The sequence below is a fragment of the Mytilus edulis genome, chromosome 1 (genome assembly GCF_963676685.1).
Source record: "Mytilus edulis chromosome 1, xbMytEdul2.2, whole genome shotgun sequence".
Classification (NCBI taxonomy): Eukaryota; Metazoa; Mollusca; class Bivalvia; order Mytilida; family Mytilidae; genus Mytilus; species Mytilus edulis.
Window position 1 is genome coordinate 70476066 of NC_092344.1, and position 25037 is coordinate 70501102.

Sequence of the window (25037 nt, forward strand, 5' to 3'; positions counted from 1 at the left end):
TTTGCAGGTTTAAGACATCAGCTGTAATGATTTTATTCAGTTTGGCAAATGTCCGAGCCCATTAAAAAAAGAACAAACTGAAACTACAGTTGCTGATTTCACTACCTTAAAAAAAAAAAGAGAACAGTTTGGGAGTCCCATATACTGAAATATGACCAACAAAAATACTTATAGATTTTGTTAACACTGCCATGTATGTAAATATTTCTTCACTTTTTTTACGAACACAAAATTCAAGGATCCCACATTTGCCTTTAAATATCTATACGAACATTTCTGTACTCTTGAATATCAGCACCGGCTGTTATCGACGGCTTACTTTACACCAGTAAGTTTGTCTCATGGATAATTGTGTTTTTTCGCTGTTGTTTCGTTGCTTCTGGTGGACAAATACATGAAATCTCTGTGCCATCATCAAACATGTTAATGGCTATATATCGGGTAATTCAAACCCTTTTTTCTTCGCATAGAAACAACTCTTCGTTAATCTGAGCATGGAAGTAATACTTTATATCACGAACTATAAATTAGGATACACAAAATGAAAAACTAAGCGAAATTGTGAATCCCGCATTGCACGAAAAAATGTGTTGTATTTCAGTAAATAACACGTGTTCTTGGTTGATTGTAAACACGTAGTAGTCCATCATGCATTGCGACTCATTTAGTGGATTGGTCAAAAACCTAGGTAAAAATAAATTGCGTCACATGTAAATAAATAATTACATGTGCGAGAACATAAGTATGCTAATTTATGCATTTCCATATAAGGTAGTGGTCCCGACCTGTTTTACATACGAATAGAATACTGAAAAAAATAGAATTACATCTTCAAACGGCAACACATTTAACAATATCTGATCGGAATGAGAAATACAATTTCATAACTAAATACCTTAATTTTGGATAGCAAAGTACCCTGACACGTCTTATAGTAATGGGAAATCACACTCAGCAAAACAGTCAAATTGGGAATTAGGTCACTTATAATTCCGTCATTTGATCTACACCATAAAGTCAAACTTGCTTTAATCCAAGAGTCTTATTAAAAGTTTTTTCATAAGATATTTTGTAACAGATATATTGTAATGGATGAATTAGCTCCTTTTTGTATCCTTTTTTATTTCAGGTTTTGATGAAGGAAGTTTAACCATCTCTGGTTACAATTATACTTTGGGTGGCAAACTACCATACATAAAACTAGATACCGCCTCAGACTTCGCGCTAGTGTATTGCTGTAGGGAAGATGGAAATGTTAATCATTCAGTACATCTGCCAAGTGAATTTCCTTTCATTTTATATTTGGTAGGTACATGTATTATGTTAATTGACAACAAGCCATGTCTGATCATCACATTCTTTGTCAAATGATATCTTCGATTTTTATAATTTGTTCTCTCTATTGCTTATGTTTAAGTGACGCCATTTACATAACAGAAATATATACATAAAGATCACTACCATATGCAATGTATAACAAGTCTAAAAACAACAAAATATTAACTAATAAAATCATATCTTATCTATTCCGAAAAAAGTATATAAACAGAATAACAGAAACTACCATCCATATTTGAGAAATAAAGTCGAAAGATCCCGAAGTGACATTCATACTCCTTATTCGAAATAAAACTGACAATGCCATGACAAAAAAAACCCGACTCGAAATGCGATCAGAGACTAAACATTTTACAAAACATAAATAGAAAACCAAAGACTGGCCGACACGGACTCTACTAAACACTGCTGAAAATCGTAGGTGTCTCGGGAGGGTACGCACATTCTGCGTAGTATATGGTACATTTGACAGCACAACGGAACAAAACCAGTGAGGTATAGAGATTTTTATGCCCCACCTACGAAAGTAGAGAGACATTATGTTTGCTAGTCTGGATATCCGTTCGTTCGTCCGTTCGTCCGTTCATTCGTCTGTCTAGCCCGTTTTAGGTAAAAGTTTTTTGTCAAGGTAGTTGTTGATGAAGTTGATGTTCGAACAACTTGAACCATAGTACACATGTTCCCTATGATATGATTTTTTAATTGTTATGCCAAATAAGAGTTTGTATCCCTATTTCAATGTCCACTGCACATAGAAAATGATAGTGCGAATGGGACATCCGGGTACTGAGAACACATTCTTGCTTGGAATGACTAACCTCGATAAAGAATAATAAAACAAAACATTCTAAAAATTTCTATGGTTTACTCGTATTGCGTTTGTATCATGACTACACAATAAGCTTTCTTTTCCATTATAAACAGAAAGGGAGGGTAAAAAAGTAACAAAAAATATATTTTCAAGTTATGTTAATCATTCTGTGTCTGTACTACTTGGATTGTGTTGTTTTAAAATGTTTTTGTTTAGGGTCCTTCGACTATAAAATGTCAAGAAATAGATAAAATGGACTGGAAATTAGACGAATTTTACCTCCCTTACGACAATAGTTCTATGATGGATGGATTACTTCCAAACTTTCAGTCACCTCCTATGCATACTTCCCATATTGGGCTACCTTTATGCTACTATCAACCAAGGGGTAAGTAAATTTATGGAACCCCTTTTAAGGTCATTCTCTTTTCTTTATGCATTTGCATCCCACACTTTTTTTCCGTTTTCTCAATTGTTCTCCTTTTTTCTTTTTTCTATTTTTCAATACTTTTCTAATTGTATTCTAGTTTATAAAGTTAATATGTTATTGTCTTTGAATTTGAAACATAAATAACTAGAACTAGTACATGCATTGTAAATGTTCTTTTTAAAAGTCTTATAACTTTTGAATGACAATTTTATTTTTTTAAACCAACTCAATCTAACTTTTTTCATGTGTCCAGTTAAATAATATAAACATTGCCAAGTTTGTTATGATGTAACATGTGCAAATATTACTTTACTTTTCAAAGAATTTACGTCCTTAGCTCTGACTATATAATAAATAAATATAATCAAAAGGGAGTTTTATTTTATCAATCCAAACAATTTAGAGTTATTGTGCAATATGTGTAACAAGGGAAAGACCACAAAATAGTGGTCCATTGCCTTCATTGTTCAAATCCGAAACGTCATTCAATTATATCTCCTTTTCCTGTTCTGAAAACAATTTACATACAATTGAGAATGGAAATAGGCAATGTGTCATATAGTCAACAGCCAAACCAAATAGCAGAACATACGTAGTTTGCAAGAAGGGTTTTCAGTAGGAATCGTTTATAAAAGGCGTTCTACATTTTGAAGAGTTTAGAAGGAATTTGTGATCGAGCATTCCGCGGACGAATTCAAAATTTTTACGAAATACAGAAATTTTACTCGAAATAAATCTATATATCCTAATTAAGTTTCAAGCATAGCTATATTGGTTTATGATTGTCCATAAGAAACAACATTTTACAATTACCATTTCAATTGTCATATATGCATGATATCTTTATATCATGTCTGTGATTTTTAATGCAATCATTTACAAATATTTTTCACCACGTAAAGTGACGTAGTACATGTACATTGATCTCCCATCTTTTATGCTGAACTCATTGAAAAAAAATAATGAACAGATAAACAGTGCCACATGAAGGAATTTATTTGTTTTATTTCAAAAATAGGAAAACGAGAATGTATGTATGACACTGACAATGGTGCCTCTTATAATGGCCATCTAAATATCTCGAAATATAGAAAACCCTGCGATTTATGGACAGATGTGAATTTGGACCTCGCCACGAGTACATGGTGGATTGGAGAATTTGAAAACAACTTTTGTAGAAAAACGGAATGGGAACCACCGGGATGTTATTTTAATAATAAAAGAGCAAATTGTAATATTCCAGTATGCGGTAAGTATTTCCATGGATAAGTAAGAATAAAATATATTGAAAAAAAGGCAAATAAAAAAAATATATATATCAAAATTCATTTTCATCCACCATACATATACATGTATATGCCAATACATTAAAAGTATTATTTACAATGCGGTCTAACAAACCTGTGCGTTTGATTGGTAAAAGTAGTTTATCTACAATTATTACTATCATTGTTTACCTGGAGGTTTGGACTTCAAAAACGAAATATAATACGATAGGTAAAAAGGACAAGACAAATCGACACTTAACTAGTGAATGCTTCTTCAATCCTAGATCTTTGTCAGTTGAGATCGCGTAAATGCTCTTACTTATTTAGATGAAGAAATCAGATTTGTAAAAGTATACAAACCTACTAAAAAAGCGTCGTCATAGCTATCTTGTGTGTTAGAAAACGTTAAGAACTGAAATACGTAAGAGATTATTAAATGACTGAGAAAAAGTGCTGCAGTATGTCGAAGATGTTATTACATTACTCATAAGATGTAATTGCTAGTAATAAAGATCAATTGCATGTATCACATTACTGGAAGGATACGCCCTTTATTCATCACTGAAAACTCTGTTGGTGTATAAAACTCTTATGCTGATGACATAGGACTCCAAATATTTCCGATTTGAAGAATGTCTTGTACATGTACTAAACTTATTATATGCAGATCAGCTTTTATATAAGTTTATACTCCCAAGATAATGATTATCTGTATATATCTTGGATGTTTTTTTTATTTTTCTTTCTGTATGTTTTCAGAGAAAGACAACTTGAAAGTATTTGGGAAAAAACGAAGCTATAATGCAGCCCAACAGAATGCTGGTAGTCCACCTTCAAATGCATTGGATGGTTTAATAAGTACGTTATGAAACATCGTTTGTATGATAATCAAAATTGAAATAATAGAACTCCGGGATAGTAGAATTATATTTTCTATCTACCTACATAGTTGTGTTTTTCAAGCGAAAATAGCATACAAACTTAATGATTTTTCATCAGGTTTTAATTTAAACAATTCGAAGACAGATTTATGTTTTGACCTCTCATCGTTCTGGTTTTTTTTTTATAACTAAATATGTTTATAAAGAAACATGGAGAAAGACCAGTTTAAAAGACAAGTACCTGTGTCTGACACTATTGTCTGTCGACATTACCCGTACATTGATATTTCATTTAGATGATGCATTGTTTTGCAATCTTAGGTAATAAGTCTCTATATTAGTAAACATTCAAGCAAAACACACAAGAGTTTCCCATCATTATGAATATACGTGGATGATGGACGATTACCTTCCAGCCACCATAGTCCATATCAAGTAAAGCTTGCAACATGACAATATGTGAATAGAAAAAACAAAACAACTGCCGAACATAAAATAAACAAAAATATATTTTAATTTGAATCAGAGTGAGTTTCACGAAGGATTAGTTTGATTCATCTATTTCGCTTTAAAGTTTAAACTTATATTGACATTAACAGGGGTTGGAAATTCATATGTATCAGAGAGGCCATCTTCTAAGCCATGGTTCCTACTTAACTTAGAAGAGTATATCGAAGTTCACGCAATCGTTCTTTACCGACAAAAAGGTAAGATTATAACATTCGCGTGACGAGCGGACATATAGTGTGTCAAATGGTTTTAGAATTATTGGGAATTACTTGTATAAGCGAAAAATATACAAATAGGAAGGGGGAATGAAAAAATGTCCATTTGAAAGTGTTGGATAAAAATACAAACATTTTAAATTGTACTTCCTAGATGCGTTTCAACAATTAAATTTTGACCTACCCCAAAAGTCCATAACCAATTACAAAATTTCAGTTACACTTCATAAAAAACAGAAATTCAACATGCAATCAGAGTTATGCGGTAAAAAAAAAACATTACCTAATTTGAGGCCTACTTGGTTATATTACTGTACTCTCGTGATGAACTGGACTAGTTAAACAATGGAGGACTTTCGGTTCATCCTTAGAGGTATCAACCACATGCACACGTCTTTGATTTTATTTTACCATACATTTATATGTTATAAGGTATCAAAATTACCTTTTTCGTGAAATGACACTCGGCCAAACAAAAAATGTTCTATTTTGTTTCTGTGGTTGTCTATCAAATTAAATTAGTCTGTCGTAAATGTATACTAATGTATCTACACAAAAGTAAATAACACGTCTAGCTTTGCTGCAAGGTCTTCAAAGTATGCCAATCATACGAGATGTCATCATCACAAAATGAAAGGACAAGCATACATATTAAAATTTGTGAAGAGTATTGAAGTCTTCTTATACTGAACGTTATTATTGACCCGAAAAATTACAAATGCCTTAAACATTGGTTTTGATGTTATATTTGTTATTCTCGTGGGATTTTTTCTGTTGCTTGGTCCGTTTCTGTGTGTGTTACATTGTAATTTTGTGTCGTTGTTCTCCTCTTATATTTAATGCGTTTCCCTCAGTTTTAGTTTGTTACCCCATTTTGTTTTTTGTCCATGGATTTATGAGTTTGAACATCGGTATACTACTGTTGCCTTTATTAAACAAGTTGTTCCTTTTTTTACAGTATGGTTCCCTGTAAACAACAGATATGTAGGAACGTATGTTAGTAAACACCGATGGGACTTCCTGAGTTATGGAGCATACAGATGTGATGATAATAGAAACCCCTGGAAACACAAAATATTTCGCTTTCAGTGTAAACGTCCAATTATAGGACAATATGTTAGCGTGAAAAACTTTGACTTTACTGAACCTGACCGCAAACATGGGTATTTTCATTATTTAGAAATAGATGAAATACAGGTTGTTGGAAGATGTAAGTATCACAGTGTTCTTTTAATATGTGAAAGAGGGACCAAAGATACCAGAGGGACAGTCAAACTCATAAATCGAAAATAAAATGATAACGTCATGGCTAACAACAATAAAAAGGACAAACAATAGTACACATGGCACAACATAGAAAACTAAAGAATAAGCAACACGAACCCCACCAAAACTAGGGGTGATCTCAGGTGCTCCGGAAGGGTACGATGTAAATGCCGATAGAACATTATCGGCTATACGTTCGTCCATCATTTTCATCATAAGGAAATGCGCGTGTTCCAAGTCAGGAATATAACAATGACTTTCCATTACTTTAAATTATAGAGCTTTTGATTTAATAAGGGACTTTCTGTTGGGTATTTTCATTAGAGCTCTGTATTTTTGTAAATTTTGTTTTTATCAGTATAACAGTGTAAATTATTTTTACAATGACCGATTGTTTTCGAGCAAATACATCTTGAACGAATTTCATTCTATCGAAATGAAAATGTAAAATAAATGTCTAGAGTTGTTTGATTTTCTGCCAAGAACATTAACAAATATTGATTATTACAACAAGTGTTGAGCTTCTCGTTGATAATTGATATTAAATATTATTTAGATGACAAATATTTTTATCACAAGGAACATCAACACGCTCAATGATGTTCATTCAATTTTCTCAATGCAAACAATAACAATTCACGAACCCGCTAAATGATTTCCATTCAATTTCGCAATGAAAACAATAACACTTCACGATAGCTGCTATTCCTTATTTTTTACTATGCAATAGACTTTCTTTTAATTAAGTGTTAAATGTTAATACGACTTTGATCTGTTCTTAATTACATTAGCAAGAATGTGCGGACGGCGACTTGGACTAATTACTGGTGACGTCTATGATTATCAGATTGAATCTTCATCACTTAAGGACAATGATCACCAATTTGCCTTTGGTCGATTATTTCGTCCTGAAAATGGTTGGTGTGCACGTTCTACTGATAATACTCCATGGTTTATGGTAAGAAACATACATTATTGTTTGCGTATTTGTTGGGGGATGACCCTGTGAACAGACCAGTCCACGGCAACCGGTTACGATTTTTATACAATATTTAGAGACCTGAATAAATTAAATTTTGGTCGCTTAAAATCGAACAATAAAAACGTTAAAACTTCCGATTATATAGAGATTAATGCATGGCCTTTTCCGTATAGGTCAACGTACCATCTTGGGATCCCGATATCAGCCCGAGAGAAGGTAAAGGTGCTGACATGTGTCGATAATCATGGCTATGGAAAAGGCTATGTTTTAATCTCTTGATCAGTTCCTTCCGAAAATAAAGAAGATTTACGCCGGAAGCTGATAAGGATTTTCTGCCCGGACCGATACGGCATTCTAATATGACGTCCATTGTTTTACAAAGCTGTCTTTTAATTTGCACAAACTATGTTTGACCCATGCAGACAAACTTACTGTTTTCATTCTCGTGATTTTCACTTTTATTCTTATTAAAGAAATAATATTTAACTTACTTGGGCTGGTACTGCATGGTTATCAGATCGGGTGTACAAATACATCTTGTTTTCTCCGGTCGTTACACATATGCAAAAAACACTGCATTAGGGATGAATTATATGCTAAATAGAAAAATTGCCTTAGCACCTGATATTTATTAATTGAAAAAAGATAGGATATTTCTTTATTCAGTTTCCCTTATCACAATCAGTCAAAATTTCATTATCATAAATATCACGCAATCGCCATAAATCAAAGATCAGACGACGATACTGATATTTTGGTATTTAAGATCGTGATAACTTCAGATATTTTTGTTTTTGCTTTCTAGGTTGATTTGTTGGTGCCACTGAAAGTACAAGGCGTAGAGTTACAAGGAATTAAAGACGGACAAAATGTTAAACTTATAAATTCGTTCAATATTTTATACGGAATTGATAGGAACAATCTTGCTATTTACCAAGATCCAATGGGGACAATGAAGGTTAGTTTTCTCATCTAAAGATCACATAACCGTTTGTTGTAAGCCTCTGTTTTACGTATCCTTTTAAATTTTTCTGCTTACATTCGGTAAAAAATGTATCAAACCCTTTCATCGTTTATATATTTTAAATACCATCGACATAGTAAATTTGTATTATTTCAAATGTCGATAAACTTTCCATAGATTCAAGGATTACCATACTGTTCGCATGCGTCTAATAAAGACTCCCAAATGTTCCCCGAATCAATCAAAAATATTTATAACGCCAAAAAAAGTACAAAGTTGAAGAGCATTGAGGACCAAAATATCAAAATAAATTTTTTAGTACAACTAAGTTCATCAAGTACATGTAGTTGTGTAGAACATCCTGAGTATTGCGAAAAATTCAAACTTCTGTAAACAGTTACTTTATAATTATGACCATATAACTGATATATTGATGCCAACACAGATTTGCTGACTACTACGTCCTGATAAGAGATAAAAAAAAAATTAAAAATTTTGTCGGCATAATATTTTTTCTAAAGCAAATTTTATTTCTAAAAGTGGTTACTAAATTGTTTCGGTGGATTTTGGTATTTATGTATATAACACATAAGCTTTTATGAGCATTAAAATTTAGAAGAGGATAAACAAACAGTGACATCCTCTTATCGTAGATTATTTGTATAAGATAGTTGCAATACAATAAAAAAAACAATTAAACACCTTAATTATATTGATAAAAGAGTATTTTTCAATCTGGAATTGAAAGCTACGTATACGATAAGGGGCGCCGACCTAGACATCAGGATTGACATTTTGTATTTGCGCCTGATGCCCGTTTCGTCTACTTTAGACTCATGAGTGACGCTCGAATGAAAAAAAGTAAAAAAGTCCAGATAAGGTAAGAAGTTAAATAGCATATAGTTAATATCGATATGCGTGTGTTGAATACGCTTCATTTGGTAGGCCGAAAAAGACTAAACATTTGAATCCCAATATAATTTTGTTACTAATAACACGGTCAAAGATCCAAATTGCTGCATAATAAAATTTAAAAAAAAACCAACAGAATAATATTTAAGCGTTGTAAAAGGAATTGTCAGCAATAAAAAAATTGCCAATGAAAAAACAAGTCCATAAACGGTCTATATCTTTCTAACTTTGGCATGTACAATATTTTCAGTGACATAATACCATGAATAAAACAATATTAAATAGGGATATATGGTATGATTGAAAATAAGACAATTATCCATCAGAGTCCACATACATTGGTAGTTATTATAGGTTACTGTAATGCCGTCAATATTGACAACAATGAGCTAACAGTATAGCTGGGTATTAAAGGCTACAACATGACAAGATCAAAAACATTTCAAATGAAACAAAGCGTTCTGATTTATGAAAAAGACTACAAACGAAACACATATAAAACAGAGAGTTTCGAACAATGACCACAAATCACAAACTTATGACAGACATAATGAGAACGAAGAATGCTTTAACGTGATTGTTAGCACTCAACCATTCCCTTACATGTAACAAAAACAAGCTTAAAGAATTAAAGAAGCTGTTAAAATCTGTTGAAAAATACATTGACTCATAACATGTAGATCGACAGAAGGCAAAACATAAAATCAACTTAAAAGAAACCAATTAAAAGACACAAAGTATCAATCTAAGACAACTCACAGATTACACAAAAAGTAACCAAGTTGCATTTTAACTTTAAGTTGTGCATCCCAACAGGTGTTCAAAACCGATCCCTCAATAGGAGTATCGATTCAGCAGTTTATATTAACCAAAGAAATTTACAGCCGATACATAAAGGTTGTCCCACTCGAATACACCGATTCATGTTTAAAGCTAGAAATAATTGGCTGTCCTAAACAAGGTAAGAGCACAAGGCTTTATTTGTAAAAAAATATATTTTTTTTATATAAGATATACTTACTAAAAAATTAAAGACTTTTTATTTTTGTTTCAAATGATACTAACCTTGCATATTTAAATAATGGAAATTAAGAGATAACTGTATTGTATTTGAAGCTTCGCGGACGTCCATCGGTACTTGTACTGTCGCAAATTACCTGGCGACGCGTACAGTTATCTCTCTTCTAATGCAAATTAAATTCATAATTACGCTTACTGTCATACAATCAGAACCATTGATACAAAATAATTGCATTAGAATTATGAATCATTATTTATTATTTTTCAGCAAGACGTGATTTGTGGTGCAGAAATTACAAATACGATTTAGGCTTTGAGGTTCTACCATACCGTGCATTTTGGATGAACGAAGACCACGATGCTATCCGCATGATAAAAACAGATGTCGATATTCAGCAATGTATTGGACACTGTCAAAATATTACATGTCTTTCTTTTTCATTCGATTACCACGAAAGATATTGCGTTTTACATATGGGTCATAAATACACACGACAGTTTCAAAAGTGGTGGATAAATAAAGGCGATGTCAGTAACATCTATTACCAAAGATTGTGTTTTAAAGGTTAGATATTTCTTCAACATGCAAATATTTACTTAGAAAGAATAATTTTTAACAAAATTTGGAAACGATACCAGGAGGAATAAATATGGCATCACTATGGTCTAAAACACGAAACGACATTTAATAATGAATAAAAGTAAGATAAAAACGCTTTCCAAATTTACCTTCAATCATTACACAGAAAGCTACATATTGTGCCACATTTGTTAGGTAGCAATACACAGGTATGAGTATGATTCTGCAATTTGACCACGCTGATTTTTTAAATATGAAAGTTATTGTGCAATCATGTTCATGGTGATGCAGCTGATGACTGAGTTATCCTTCAAAGTGGTCTTTTAATTAACATTAATATAATTATATTAATATGTTTTAATAGTCTATGAGTTATTTTTATAAGTGACAAATGATATTTCCCCTTGATTTTTATTTCAATTGTTTTGAAATAAACGTTTATAAAAATATTTGTAATAATTGTACTCCTATTTCATGAAAGCCTTGGATCATTATACTAGTATAATAGTCCAAAAACAAGCCCACGTACATTCTAACTTAGCCTTTGAACAGGTTACTATGCACGAGTGTGGTGATAAAGAACGTCGATTCATACATGTATGGGCTGTATTCCTTTGAAGTTCGAAATCTTGGATCCATGATTATTCTAACACATGTTTAATTTTAATTATTCATTTCTTCTCACCAATTACAATTTCCAGCTCAGCTTCAAAGTTATATTGTATTGTAGTGTCCCTTCTGTCATGTCTTTACACGATTTAGTGTAAAATAACTTCGCCAAAGCGATGTTTTGCAGACATGATTACAACAAAAAGTAAGGAGGGTACGGTAACGTTAAATTGTTTACAGGGGGAGAATTATTATCCGTTTTTTATCAATCTTGACAAATTTGATTAATTATCATCGGAAAATGTCCATAAGGTCGGGCCTAATGGATAGTAATTCAAATTAAACCAGCTTTATTATGCTGCATACATGTTAGCTATGTAATTCAGTCATTAAATTTACTTCAGGTACACCGACGTTACATTTTCATGATAATTTATCAAACCTATTTCACATATAAATTTGAATTAATTCATTTATACCCTTTTCTGCAATAATATTCAAACTTTATTTTTGAACGAAGGCTTCTGGTACGTAAAAAAAGTAACAAAAGGTTCTTGAATTATAGACACAATAAAAAATTAAGATGGAAAGTCAAACGCACAAGTCTGGCAAAAATGAACCGACAATGTCTCAACAAGGAACGAAAAACGACAAAAGACATATAAAAGTTAGTTTTTCCCTGCTTTAAAGGAGTAGGTCCGGTAAGGACCGATTTTGGCCTCAAATTTCAGGTTCATCTAACGAAAGATTTTGGACACTTTTTTAAACACTTAAGTGTCTATTTAAATTTCAATTGATTCAATTAGTTTATGTGAAAGATTTTAACTGATTTAGTCATTAAAAATGCTCTGATTCAAGCTTTAAATATGAAAAATCTATCAAATATGCCAAATAAAGTCACCTTTTAGATGGTTTTTGTCAAAAATGAAAGCGGCTGCATCCGTTTTCATCCTCAACCTTTATATATGTTTTGTATTATCATCTAATACAACTTACATTTCAATATTATGAATGAACACGAATGCGGCCACTTTCATTTAAGAAGGAAAACGTCTAAAATCTAACTAAAATGCTAAAATTGTGAAGATTTCAGAAATTTAGCATGATTTAATGATGCTAGTACCCGATATATGTGCATTGTATTGTCAAAAACAACCCGTATTTATGTAGCAGATTCATTCTTCTTTCCAGTAAATAACCAAAAGATTACATTTTCACAGTTTTGTAAAACTGCTATATTTTGGGGCCAAAAAGGGGTCTTATTGAACCTCCTCCTTTACAATAACTCAAATGCAATTTATAAAGATAAAATCAAAAGTTAAATAATAATGCATATTCATTGATAATTATAATAATTAACAAAAATAATTAGTATACATTAAAAATTGAATTAAACATATTAAAATTACGTTTTCAAGTGTTCACGGCCGACATCCATAATTTTTCCTTTTTAAGGGTACATTTTTTTTATCTGTTACGTCAAGGTGACAATTTTTTCACCACGACACCAGGCTGTAATATTGCATAAACATTTATTTGCAATCACTTGTAAACCATTAAATATAAAGTTTCAGGTGCTTATATTCAATAAATTAAATAAATATTATTTCGGCACTGCATGAATCTGTTGATTTTTTACTCAATTCGCAACGATTTGTCCAGCAGTATATGACTTTGGGCTTATAATATCAAAAAAGTAGGAAGAAGTAAGAATTAAAATTGATTATTTTTTTATTTATTTAACATGATTAAGTGGACATGGTAGACTTTTCAGTTATTATAAACCGTCTTCTTTCTAATTTTTATTTCATTCTTAAAAGGGGAGCAACCCCTGATAAACACTTAGAAAGTTTCACTCGTTTTTTGTCCAAATTATGAAAATCTGAACACGGTTGGACACAGTCTGACTACATCTTAACATAATTCTGTATCCATGGTCTGTTCTGGTCTGACACGGTCTTAACGGGTCTAAACAACTCGCTAGAAGATTCAGTCTTGACAATCTTGACATGCCTTAACGGACTAATTTACCTGATGTGACTATCGATCGGAACGGCGCCTTAACGGTCTTAAAAATCTGAACGTTTTTGTCTAGCAGTAAATCCAGTCCATTAAGATATGATCAGACCAAAATGACCGTTTCAGGCTGAAATCGGGCTACTAGTGTTTGACTTTGAAAACATTTAGATTTACTTAAATATACAACGTCTTTATCTTATCTTTTAGAATTCTTAGAAGTTAACGAATGTGGCTCAACAATATTTCTAAAAGACGAAAACACAACAACAATTGTATCCCCAAGTTTTCCATTGAATTATGGTCAGGGATTAAATTGTGTTTGGTCTATTCAGTCGGAAATGTACGTGGAGATTGAAATTGTCTACATCAAACTACAAGAGAAAATTTTAGTGAATTATCTTCAAAAGGTCAGTATAACACACACATACACATACATACAGTGCTATACCAAACATCCATAGCATTTTGGAGATTTGCACAATTTCTAACAGCGCTGTTTCAGGTTCAAATATTGCTTTTACTTATTGCTACTCGTTACCAATAATGTGAGTTACAGTATATGTGTTTCATTTCAGGATATAACCGTTTGCTGCCAGGCAAAATTTTGGAATCGAGTATGATATATACCTTTTTGTTTTTTAGTAAGATTAAGGTATTAAAATTTTCTACTAGTATTGTAAAAACATACATAGGTCATTGTTTTTTCGATTTATAGTATTACTTTAGTTTTCTTGCAGATTTGGGGTGCTAAAAATAACGTTTACTCTCAAAACACATTGGTCTTTATCTTTAATGTCTTAAAATGCAGATACGTTTAACTAAATGGATCCTTGCCTTTCAAATTGTTTATGAATTGACCGATCTTAATCAATTTTTCAATTTTAAAGTGAAGTAGTGATGTATGCAACAATATAGCCCTTAAATGTATAGAAAAAACCTAAATGTTCGAACATTTAGAATGTTGTCTCTTAGAAGCCGTATTACACCTGAAATAGACACAACGCTCCCGCAGTAGTTAGGAAACATTATGATAATACTAAATTTGTTTCAAAATTTTAAGCTTAAAAATTAGCCGTCATAGATATTAAACGTTGAACAATGACCAAAGAGCTTGGAAACTGACTAATTACGCATTTTGATATTAAAAAATGAGAATTTGAGTATATGTAAAAGATTAAAAATCAAAAAGACATCTAGTAGTTACCATGCTTTTGTTTCTTACAGACCACCGTTTCTGAAATATTCTATCTCAAGGCCGCCCTGATATAAGAATGAAAACATAATTAACATAAACTATCTTATACTATTATCTGCTATCAATTATACATGTCCTACCTGCAAAAATAATGCCTAAGTAACACAAAAAGACATAATTGTTTAATGTTCCAATCTTAATGTAATCCTGCAGCTAAAATAAATAGAATAAATGTGCGATAGACATCAAAATGACAACTACACACTCACAGTAAACGTTAATATAGGCAAAGAAGTGATCATGACAATTGGAACATATCATGTTACACAGACATTTGACAACGGAAAATCAAACTATGATGATGTCCGGTAAACATTCAAGGTGACGATTTCAACTGTATCATTCAAAACCGTTTTGCAATTGCTTCCTTGTTCGCAGTTATGTTTTATCAAGGAGAGATAGCTCGAGAGTATCACACCAACTAGATGTTAAATGGCTAGATACAAAACAGGTCTTAAAGAAAGAGGCGAAATATAGACCAATGGGACAAACTTATATGTTAAGATCCAACTGTTAACGACATAGTTAAAAAAAAAAAAAACAAAAAAACACAACGAACCCTACCAAAGAAGCAGGATGAACTCATGTACTCTGGAACTGTGTATTATGCTTTTTTTTATTTCAATATTCATAGGTATATGTTGTGTGATTGCCAATGCGATTTTCATTTGGTGCAATCAACATAGTCACCAAATTTTTAATTATTGAAAAAAGTATTGATTACCAATACAAATACGAAACTAGTTAATGAAAATTGGATCTGAAAACTCCGAGCAACACATTATTCCGTCATGTTCAGTTTTCGGTAAATTTTAAAACTTATTCACTGTCGTAAATGCAGGACGGCTGAAAAGCTTTTCAGAAAAAAATCAGTATAATGTTGATGTGTTTGGTTATATATAAGCCATTGAACAGTATGAAAATGGACCGAGCAGATATTGTATAGCTGCTTATGAAATGTCTGAACAGTACTGATTGTACCACATTGGATAAGCCTAAAAATTAGCTGAAAACTGTAAACGGTGCATAATTTATTCTTTTAGTCTTTCAAGATATATTTAGATCAAAATGACCGTTTCAGATCAAGATTAGTTACCAGGCTTATAATTTTGCATGCAAGACGCGCGTGTTATCTAAAAAAAGACTCATCAATGATTCTTGTCAATCACCTCATTTTCTTAACCCAGCTTGAAGGAGTATCCACTTTTTTAGCCATGTTTCTTCCATTGTCTGGCATAATCCGTAATTGTACCGTGTTTTTTTTTGGTTAACGGATTTTTGGATTGTTGTTTTACCTTATGCATTTTTTATAGCCAAATTATAAGGCCAACAATTGAAACGTGGGTTGTATTTGAAAGAGGAACTTGCACAGGTGCAATTAACTTGTTTATTCTAGAGTTGTCAGTATTGATTTGTTTGTTTTTGAACATTTTGATCGCATATAACTTAAATTAATAAATCAATAAAATTTTTTGTACTTAAGATGGGTGTGTACGACATTAACCCAGGAGAATGTGAAGACACATTGAGTATCAGAGACGAAAGTGGCTATACAAAAAATATTCTTCCATCTGATAAGAAATTGGATGGAGTCAAACTAATATCAGTATCAAATAAAATGACGATACAGCTCTCCACTTGCTTTCATTATGAAAGAAATGATGCAAAGGCATTTGAACTGAAAGTATCTATGATAGGTATGTGCAGTATTGTATCATATATTAAGAAGGTAGTATAAGTAGCATATATGGCAATAAAAACCCGTAATCGGAAATACATTACGAGAAACTCACAGAAGAAAATAACAGTTCTCTAAACGTTATATAGAAAACAAAAGATTGAGCAATATCAACCCACAAATAAATGGTAGTGCCCTCGAAGGTTTCTCTTGTACAGCTCCCACTGATGATATCTGCCTGTTTACTTCTATAAGAATACATTGATACGTCATATGAAGGTTTAAATTTTATCATTATTTTTTTTTTGGTCAATGATTGAAATATAATAATTGTTAAAACAAAAATAAAACGAATTTAAAAATGAGTAGTCCATAAACCCTAACAAATCAAATGGCAAACGCTTGACTTCATCAACCAACAAGATGTCAAAAACAATGTTCATGTACCTGGCTTGGTACAAGCATTTTATATGAACTAATTGGTGGGTCAGACACAAAATTTACCAGCTCATGAAGCTGTATTTTGTACATATAGTACAACCACACACAGCATCTTGTGTCTCATTTCATTGCTTAATAGAGAAAATGTGAATAGATTTTTTTCAGTGTTGATCAAAGTGATTACTCATGGGATTTGTAAAAACAAATATCAATTATAATAAATGCAGACATACATTTTGTATGATATGGTCAGTTTTTTGTACGGTTTGTTGTATAATTTGAATTCGAAACTAGTGTTCAGTGATGCTACTGTTTAAACATTGTTATTTTTCCGATCTCAAAAAAATGCCTTTGAAATAACAGAAGTAATTGTTCATTTTATGACAAAAGGAAGGTTTTGTTTTATTTTGAGGACGGAAGATGGAAGACCGTCAGAACTGTTGTAACTTTACAAAGTGGTTTATGAAGCAAAACACTATATAATAGACATGTAGTAAATGTTGATATTGTCTTTCTTCAGATTTACCAGCATGTGGCGGAATAGATAGTTGTTTTCAGACATGTTACCAACAATCGGCTTACATATTTACACCAGGGTTCCCAATATCTTACCAACCTGGAGACTCATGTTTTTGGAAAATAGAGGGTACATACGGTCAATATGTAACATTTTACATTATAAATCTAGATGTTAATGATGATTCCTCATGCGAAAAGTCGTTTATTTCTGTTAATGACATCGACCTTCTAGGACGTAGTACAAGCTTGGGCAAGTTTTGTAAGGGCAGTCGGCCTTACAATGTATTGACATCAAGTTGGGAGAAACTTTATATTGAATTTAAAGCTGCAACTGATCATGATTTACCAGGAAATGGCGGATTTCTCGGAAAATATGAATTTAAGTCCTTCATTCAAGAAACATTTGATTTAGGAAATAATAGTAAGTACACATTTTCTTAAAAGATATGTACTATATTATATTACAGTTTAATAAGGTACAGTTATAAAATCTATTCTAGTTCTTGTACTATTGATTTGTTTGTGCTACATTGTATAGTGCAAGTAAATCTATTAAAGACCATGTTCTTTCTGAATTAACTTAAAATAGTATTGACAATTCAAATATAAGAATTACTAACAAGAAAAAAATACTATTCACACACTTTTCAAATGACTCATAATATACATATCTAAAAAGGAGTAAATATTCAAAAAAGAAACAAGGAACCAGTAAAACATTATAACATAACGTTGGAGATTCTGTGCGTCCATGGTCAAATGTATTCCAAGTTTCCTTAGTTTACAGTATTACCATACAAAAACATTTTTCGTAAAAATGCTGTTAGCATAACCTGCTTCTTTATATATTTTATTGTCAAATGTTATATATCAAAGGTTGTAAAGAAAATTGGTATGGTTTTAAAAACAGTTGCTACGGAATGCAGAGGAAGACTTTTGGGTTAACATGGATTGAAGCTGAGAGTGAATGCGAGGTTGAAGGAGGACATCTTGTTAGCATAGCCGACCAATCGGAAATGGAATTTATTCATTACCTTGTAACAATCCTTAGCAACGACCCGAATGAAAATCGTGCATATATTGGTATTTGATACTTTACTATAAATACAATGGTGAACATACTTTTCATAACAAAAAACAACGATTTTGCGTCTTGAAAATTCTAAATTTTCAAATATGTGCTTTGGTGTTGCTCAAGTAAAAAAATTGCTTCGTATTCTCAAAAAAATCATTTTGATAAAAGAAAAACATGATTGATGTTTGAAAAAATTACACATAAGACAAATGTTAACGAGAAGGTACGACATTCTCTTGGAGGCTGTTTATATTTTACACATACAATATTTTTCTAATATATCGGATTTAAAGTTGCTTGAAAACAACTATGTTTCATCATTATAAGCGTTTTGTATTTGTTATATATAATTATAAACGCAGATATTATACTCCTACTGCAACTACATGCTTCAAATCAGTTTTGTAATACTCGCTTGCGAATCTTTATTCATATCAGTTATCCAATCGTCTTCGTCATAAAGGTATTTACAACGATCGAGAAAATATGACAACAATTTGAAAAATTTAAATACAATTTGAATAAAACGAGTATCAGACACACGTACATCTTGCGTATTTTCTTTATAATACAGGGTTAAAGAAGAAGACGAATGGATATAGTATTAATGACTACATTTGGTCTGATGGTAAACCGATGACATTTACATCGTGGTAAGTTTACATTAATTTCTTTATATTAACAAAATTGTACTAAACGTTATCAGATTAAGGGACTAGACTGCACTTTCATGTCCTTACCACTGAAAGTTATGTTCGGGAGTATTTTCATACAATCGACCAACCCTGCCAAGTGTATAGTTATATATCAAATTTAGGAACCTCAGCCATAGTTGTCGTATGTCATATATGACTGTTTTTGGTTTATTTGATATCAACAATTTGGATTTATTTGTTTTTTTGGCTTAATTCACAAAAGTGATGTTATCCTTCAAAATTGGCTAAGAGGAACATCAATATTATTTCTTACATGTTTTATGAGCAGTTTTCTAATTAACTGTCCGTATGTCCGTAACCCGACTGGCCAGAGGTCCAGAATTTTTTTTTCACTTTGTTCACGCCATCTTTTTGACACAATGTATTATGACAACAAAATGTGAAGAAAGACATACATACGTGTGTAATGTTGTAGTTTTTTTTTGTTGCGTCCGAGCATGCTGCATAGGTGTGAATTATTGGATTACATTCTGATCAACGTTCAATTTACTTGTTCATATAAAAAAGAAGATGTGGTATGATTGCCAATGAGACAACTATCCACAAAAAACCAAAATGACACAGACATTAACCACTATAGGTCACCGTACGGCCTTCAACAATGAGCAAAGCCCATACCGCATAGTCAGCTATAATAGGCCCCGATAAGACAATGTAAAACAGTTCAAACGAGAAAATTATCGGCCTTATTTATGTAAAAAAATGAACGAAAAACAAACATGTAACACATAAACAAACGACAACCACTGAATTACAGGCTTCTGACCTGGGACAGGCACATACATAAATAATGTTGCGTGGTTAAACATTGTAGACTATCTTGGTTCTAAATGGTGAAATTTTACGGACGCCATCACGAATTGGTTGACCGTTATGGAATAATCGTTTCACATATGATATTAGATATGTTTCTTATGTGGGAAATACAATCCACTTCCATTTTCACCACGAATGTGACCTACCGAATTAGACTACTAGTATTTACCGGGTTTGTAATAACATGATCAATGCGACGGATGCCTCATGTGGATCAGCATCTGCCTACCTTTCCAGAACACCTAAGATCAGCCCCAGTTTTAAATGGGGTTACTGTTGCTTAGTCTTTAATTTTTTATTGTGTCTTGTGTACTATTATTTGTCTCTGTTTCGTTTTTTTAGCCATGGCGTTGTCAGTTTATTTTCGATCTATGAGTTTGACTGTCACTCTGGCATCTTTCGCCTCTCTTTGATGTAGATTTACCTTTTTTCTCATTCCAATAGGTACTACGATCCTACTTCGCAAATGCAACAGCCAGATGGTTTAGGAAATGAAAAATGCTCAATACTTCAGTTGTTCAGTATTCATAACATGAACGACTGGCATGATGTTGCTTGTGCTTATGATAAAATATCTAATTTCATATGCGAAATAAGTCAAGACTTCCAAATACAAGGTAAGATTTCTTCAATTTTACAACAAAATAGAACAAAAGAACGACAAAAGGTTCCCTGTACTAATGCATGTCTTGAAATTGAGGTACTAAAATACATAGAAATCATTGTAGTCGACTGAGGGTATGTGAATCAAAGGATTGTTTGATTTCTGATTCTTGACGTCAATGGAAAATACGGAAAAAAACGGAGAGATACAATATTGATAGACAATCTGTTTAAAACAAGTAATGGAAAATGTAGATTTCCACTTGAAAATGGTTGTACGTTATACATTATATATACGTTAAGAAACACTTGCCATGCAGAGGGCCAATGTCTGACCCCTCTGATCGTTGAAGTAAAGTTCGGTTAAATGCAGAGAAAATTATGTCACCCGTATACTAGGCATTTAATTAAACCGTCTCTTCCGTCTTTACAAAACTATATAAATAAATACCCTGTTTAACCTAATGGTAACGTACATTAACCTGGGTTTTACTGCCGAATGAGTGAAATACAGTTATGAACATATCTCTATACCCCAGTAGACTCTCAATTAAAATTAAATTGAGAAGAGCCTAAGGTTTCAGCATTAATATGACGGCAACCCATTGATAAATATTACTGCTAGAAATCGAAAAAGCTTCGCGTGTGATATACATGTAATACAATGTATAAATGATGTGCTATTTGCTAATAATAATACAAAGTAATAAAAATGATTTTGACCATTATCATTTTATATTCATATCTTCAGATGATATAAGAAACACATGGAGTCATGTTCCAACAGAAATGGCAGATGCTTTGTACATGTGCGAATCTGGTGAATATATCTTAAATGCTTTTCTATGTGACTCTGTGGAGGACTGTTTCTCTGGTGATGATGAGAGGAATTGTTGTAAGTATATGATGGAACTTTTATAACTAAACTTCTGTTTAAAATAAACAAAAAATACAGATTGCATTGCCATATAAGCGGGAGGTTTGGCTAGCCATCAAACTGGGTTTAACCAATCATTTGTTCTTGTAATGACCTTTACCGAGTCAGGAATATGACAGTTTACTACTAAACAATCAGTGCATATATTTTTCATAAGTCAACACATAATGCTAAATTAGAAAAAATACAAAAATACAAAAATCTTGACAATAAACTAATTATAGGTCCACTACTAATATGAATTTTTTCAGATAACAAAAAAAAAGGAAAATAAATATGGGTTAACTCACCTCTTGAAATCTTTTTCAGCATCAATAGATACCGGGGACCAGTTCATCTGTGATGATGGCAGCCGTATATCAATAAGTCTTTATTGTGACTTCATACCTCATTGTAAGGATGGGTCGGATGAAAATTCTTGTGGTAAAGATACTTTATTGCACACATGGTGTCTGTTCATGAAAATGACTTAACAATATCATGTATATACAGTTTTCATAAATGTAGGTACTTTAGATTCATTATCATTCTTGGTCGTTGTTCACTCGTTATTGAAAAGAAAACCAAAAAGAACACAAACATATTGATTATTAAATGGAAATTAATATTTTCTTAAATGCATGTGATAATATCTTAGGTTCCAGTCGTGCACACGACTGAGCAAATTTTAACTTACCTAATTTGAATGATATATTCTTAGAGCAAACATGTAAAAAAAAAAGTGGACAAATACTCGTGATTTCGAAATGAAATAAATTTGACAGTCGCCAAAAAATATATTTGGAACCTTTAAAACGCATTTTATTGTTTAGTGGTTTATAAGTTGAAAATGAATACTGATAATAACATCTTTTTATAAAAATCGAAATACCGGATTTCAGAGGGTGATACTTGTGTGTACTATCTGCTGATGGAATACATTGCATTAACGATTGAGTAATTCTATATAATTTATGACACACTGATTATTGTTTTCATTTAGAGAGACAAGCCTGTTTACCTGATGAATGGCAATGTACCAACACACAATGTATAACCAACCAACAACGATGCGACTTTGTGGAAAATTGTTTTGACAAGTCCGATGAAAAGAATTGCGGTAAATGCATAATTAGTTTATGTTCAAATAATAATACCAAACTCCGAGGAAAGTTCAAAACGGAAAGTTCCTAGTACTCAAATTGCAAAATAAAAAGCGCAAACACATCAAATAAATGGATAACAACTGTCATAATCCTGACTTATATAAATAGATTTGCCGAAATTAAAAAAAATATGCGATACATTAATCTTCCCCAGCTTAAACTTACATTTGCCATTTTTGTCAGTCTAGTTAGAGACGTATGATATGATCATCGTATACTTTAACTCGTATTATAATATGACATGCTTCTTTCGCTTTAAAAAAAACATATCCATGCTCGTAATCGAATACAATTGGTTTGCACATGCGTATAATGACAACTGCAGAAAAATGAATTTATTCAAATTAGCATGCATTTAATCAATTTCATTAAGTGCTATCGCTCAGGCAAAAATCACGAATATAATGTCTACCCATGTTAAAATGTTAAAACTAAAATAAATTATAGCTTACACCAAATATTTCTTCAATATCGAAGGAATTTCCTCAACTAAACAACTAGGTAGCCTTGATTATATACCTTTTTTAGATGCATTAATCCTCTTTAACGGACAAACGGCATAGGTACCTCTAGTTTAAAGACTTGAATGAAAACGTTTGTTTTGCTTTCTTATTTTACCCTATGTATCATTATATATATATATTTTAAAACTTACTGTGATTTATAAATGAATATTTCAGAAACATGTAGACTTAAAAGTTTTCAATGTTACGATCAGCAATGTATACCATCAACGAGAGTTTGTGACGGAATGATTGATTGTAGTGGACTTTTTCACGAAGACGAATCAGAAGACTGTCAACAAAAAAGACAACATACTTGCAAAGATTGGTGGGCCAGCGGCGCAAAGCGAAATGGAGAATATCTTATTGATTTATACCTAAATAGTAAGATGTTGTGCCAATGTAAATTTCAAATAATATTCATGTTCCTGTTGACGATAGTCATATTAGCAATTGATTTGTCATTTAGGTGAACAACCACTGTTTCAATTATCCTTATATCAAAAAAGATTATTTTCTTTTCCAATTGCAAATTATCAATTTTTAGATCGGGGTTTTAATCGAAGTCTAATTAAACTAAAGTTATATATCTACTACTTGCATATGATGACGTCACACGAGGGGTAATCAAAATTACCATTTATTCCATCCAAAGGTCAAATTCAATTTGTTGGTGAAAAATAAAACATACAACACTAGCTACCAGTATTTCTTACTGATATAGTATTAACTTGAATAAACATAATAACATACATTTGTATCACTGTTGCTACAAATACAGTCCGTTTACAAATGCATTTATCTGCTATAATGGAAACTATTACACTTACTCGTTATTCGTTTTAGAGAGTGCCTTGGTAGAATGCATATTCCAAGAGTCAAAAGATCAAATTCATGTAACGACTGTTGTCCATCATGATGAAGAGGAAATTATAACTGCGAATGGATTCGATAAAAGACCAAAATATTTTGCCAGTGATGCACATATTGTTAAGTTAAAGCAAATGGAAAAATGTCAACAGGCCATAGAAGTAAATTGTCATTTCTCACACAACAAGATCTATAGATCATCGCTAGATGGAAGAGAGATACATAATAAACAACATCAAGGGAACTGTGGATGTCCTTTCGTCGGCAATTGTAATTCGGATTTCAACAAGTAAAATATATTTTTGATATGATATTAAGAAAGTAAATAGAAAAATATGCCACGGGGAAAATGACGAAAAGACAACAAACCACAATAAATATAACAATAGCATTGCATATACATAAACCGATAATATGAAGCCTTTTATAAATGATTTATAATGTTTGGTTTTCATTTTTGTTTTGTGCTGATAAACTATTTTCCATGTAAGGAGACCCCTTTGTCACTTTTTGTATATGAACAATACCCAAAGACTATAACAAACCCGGTCATAAAATGCCACGATATCAGATACTTTGGATGGGTAAGCAGCAATGTTTTACAGTGGTATTCGTGGCTTCTTTTTTTTTTTTTAATTTGTAGAGGTCAAAATCGATAAAAGAAGGTACAATTA

At 32.0% G+C, this 25037-nt stretch overlaps 1 protein-coding gene across 1 annotated transcript in view; it reads left to right on the forward strand.

Moving 5' to 3' along the window:
• The first annotated feature begins 4283 nt into the window (after positions 1 to 4283).
• LOC139482015 (uncharacterized) overlaps positions 4284 to 25037 on the forward strand; it is a 33494-nt gene continuing 12740 nt past the window's right edge. The window contains exons 1-19 of the mRNA XM_071265688.1: positions 4284 to 4305; positions 4607 to 4705; positions 5328 to 5435; positions 6412 to 6663; positions 7511 to 7677; positions 8507 to 8659; positions 10394 to 10538; positions 10866 to 11162; positions 14013 to 14212; positions 16544 to 16757; positions 17700 to 18119; positions 18575 to 18781; positions 19348 to 19426; positions 20750 to 20922; positions 21660 to 21803; positions 22155 to 22268; positions 22828 to 22944; positions 23671 to 23877; positions 24340 to 24652. Of these exons, the coding sequence (XP_071121789.1) occupies positions 4284 to 4305; positions 4607 to 4705; positions 5328 to 5435; positions 6412 to 6663; positions 7511 to 7677; positions 8507 to 8659; positions 10394 to 10538; positions 10866 to 11162; positions 14013 to 14212; positions 16544 to 16757; positions 17700 to 18119; positions 18575 to 18781; positions 19348 to 19426; positions 20750 to 20922; positions 21660 to 21803; positions 22155 to 22268; positions 22828 to 22944; positions 23671 to 23877; positions 24340 to 24652 (3431 nt within the window). The remainder of the gene's footprint in view (positions 4306 to 4606; positions 4706 to 5327; positions 5436 to 6411; positions 6664 to 7510; positions 7678 to 8506; positions 8660 to 10393; positions 10539 to 10865; positions 11163 to 14012; positions 14213 to 16543; positions 16758 to 17699; positions 18120 to 18574; positions 18782 to 19347; positions 19427 to 20749; positions 20923 to 21659; positions 21804 to 22154; positions 22269 to 22827; positions 22945 to 23670; positions 23878 to 24339; positions 24653 to 25037) is intronic.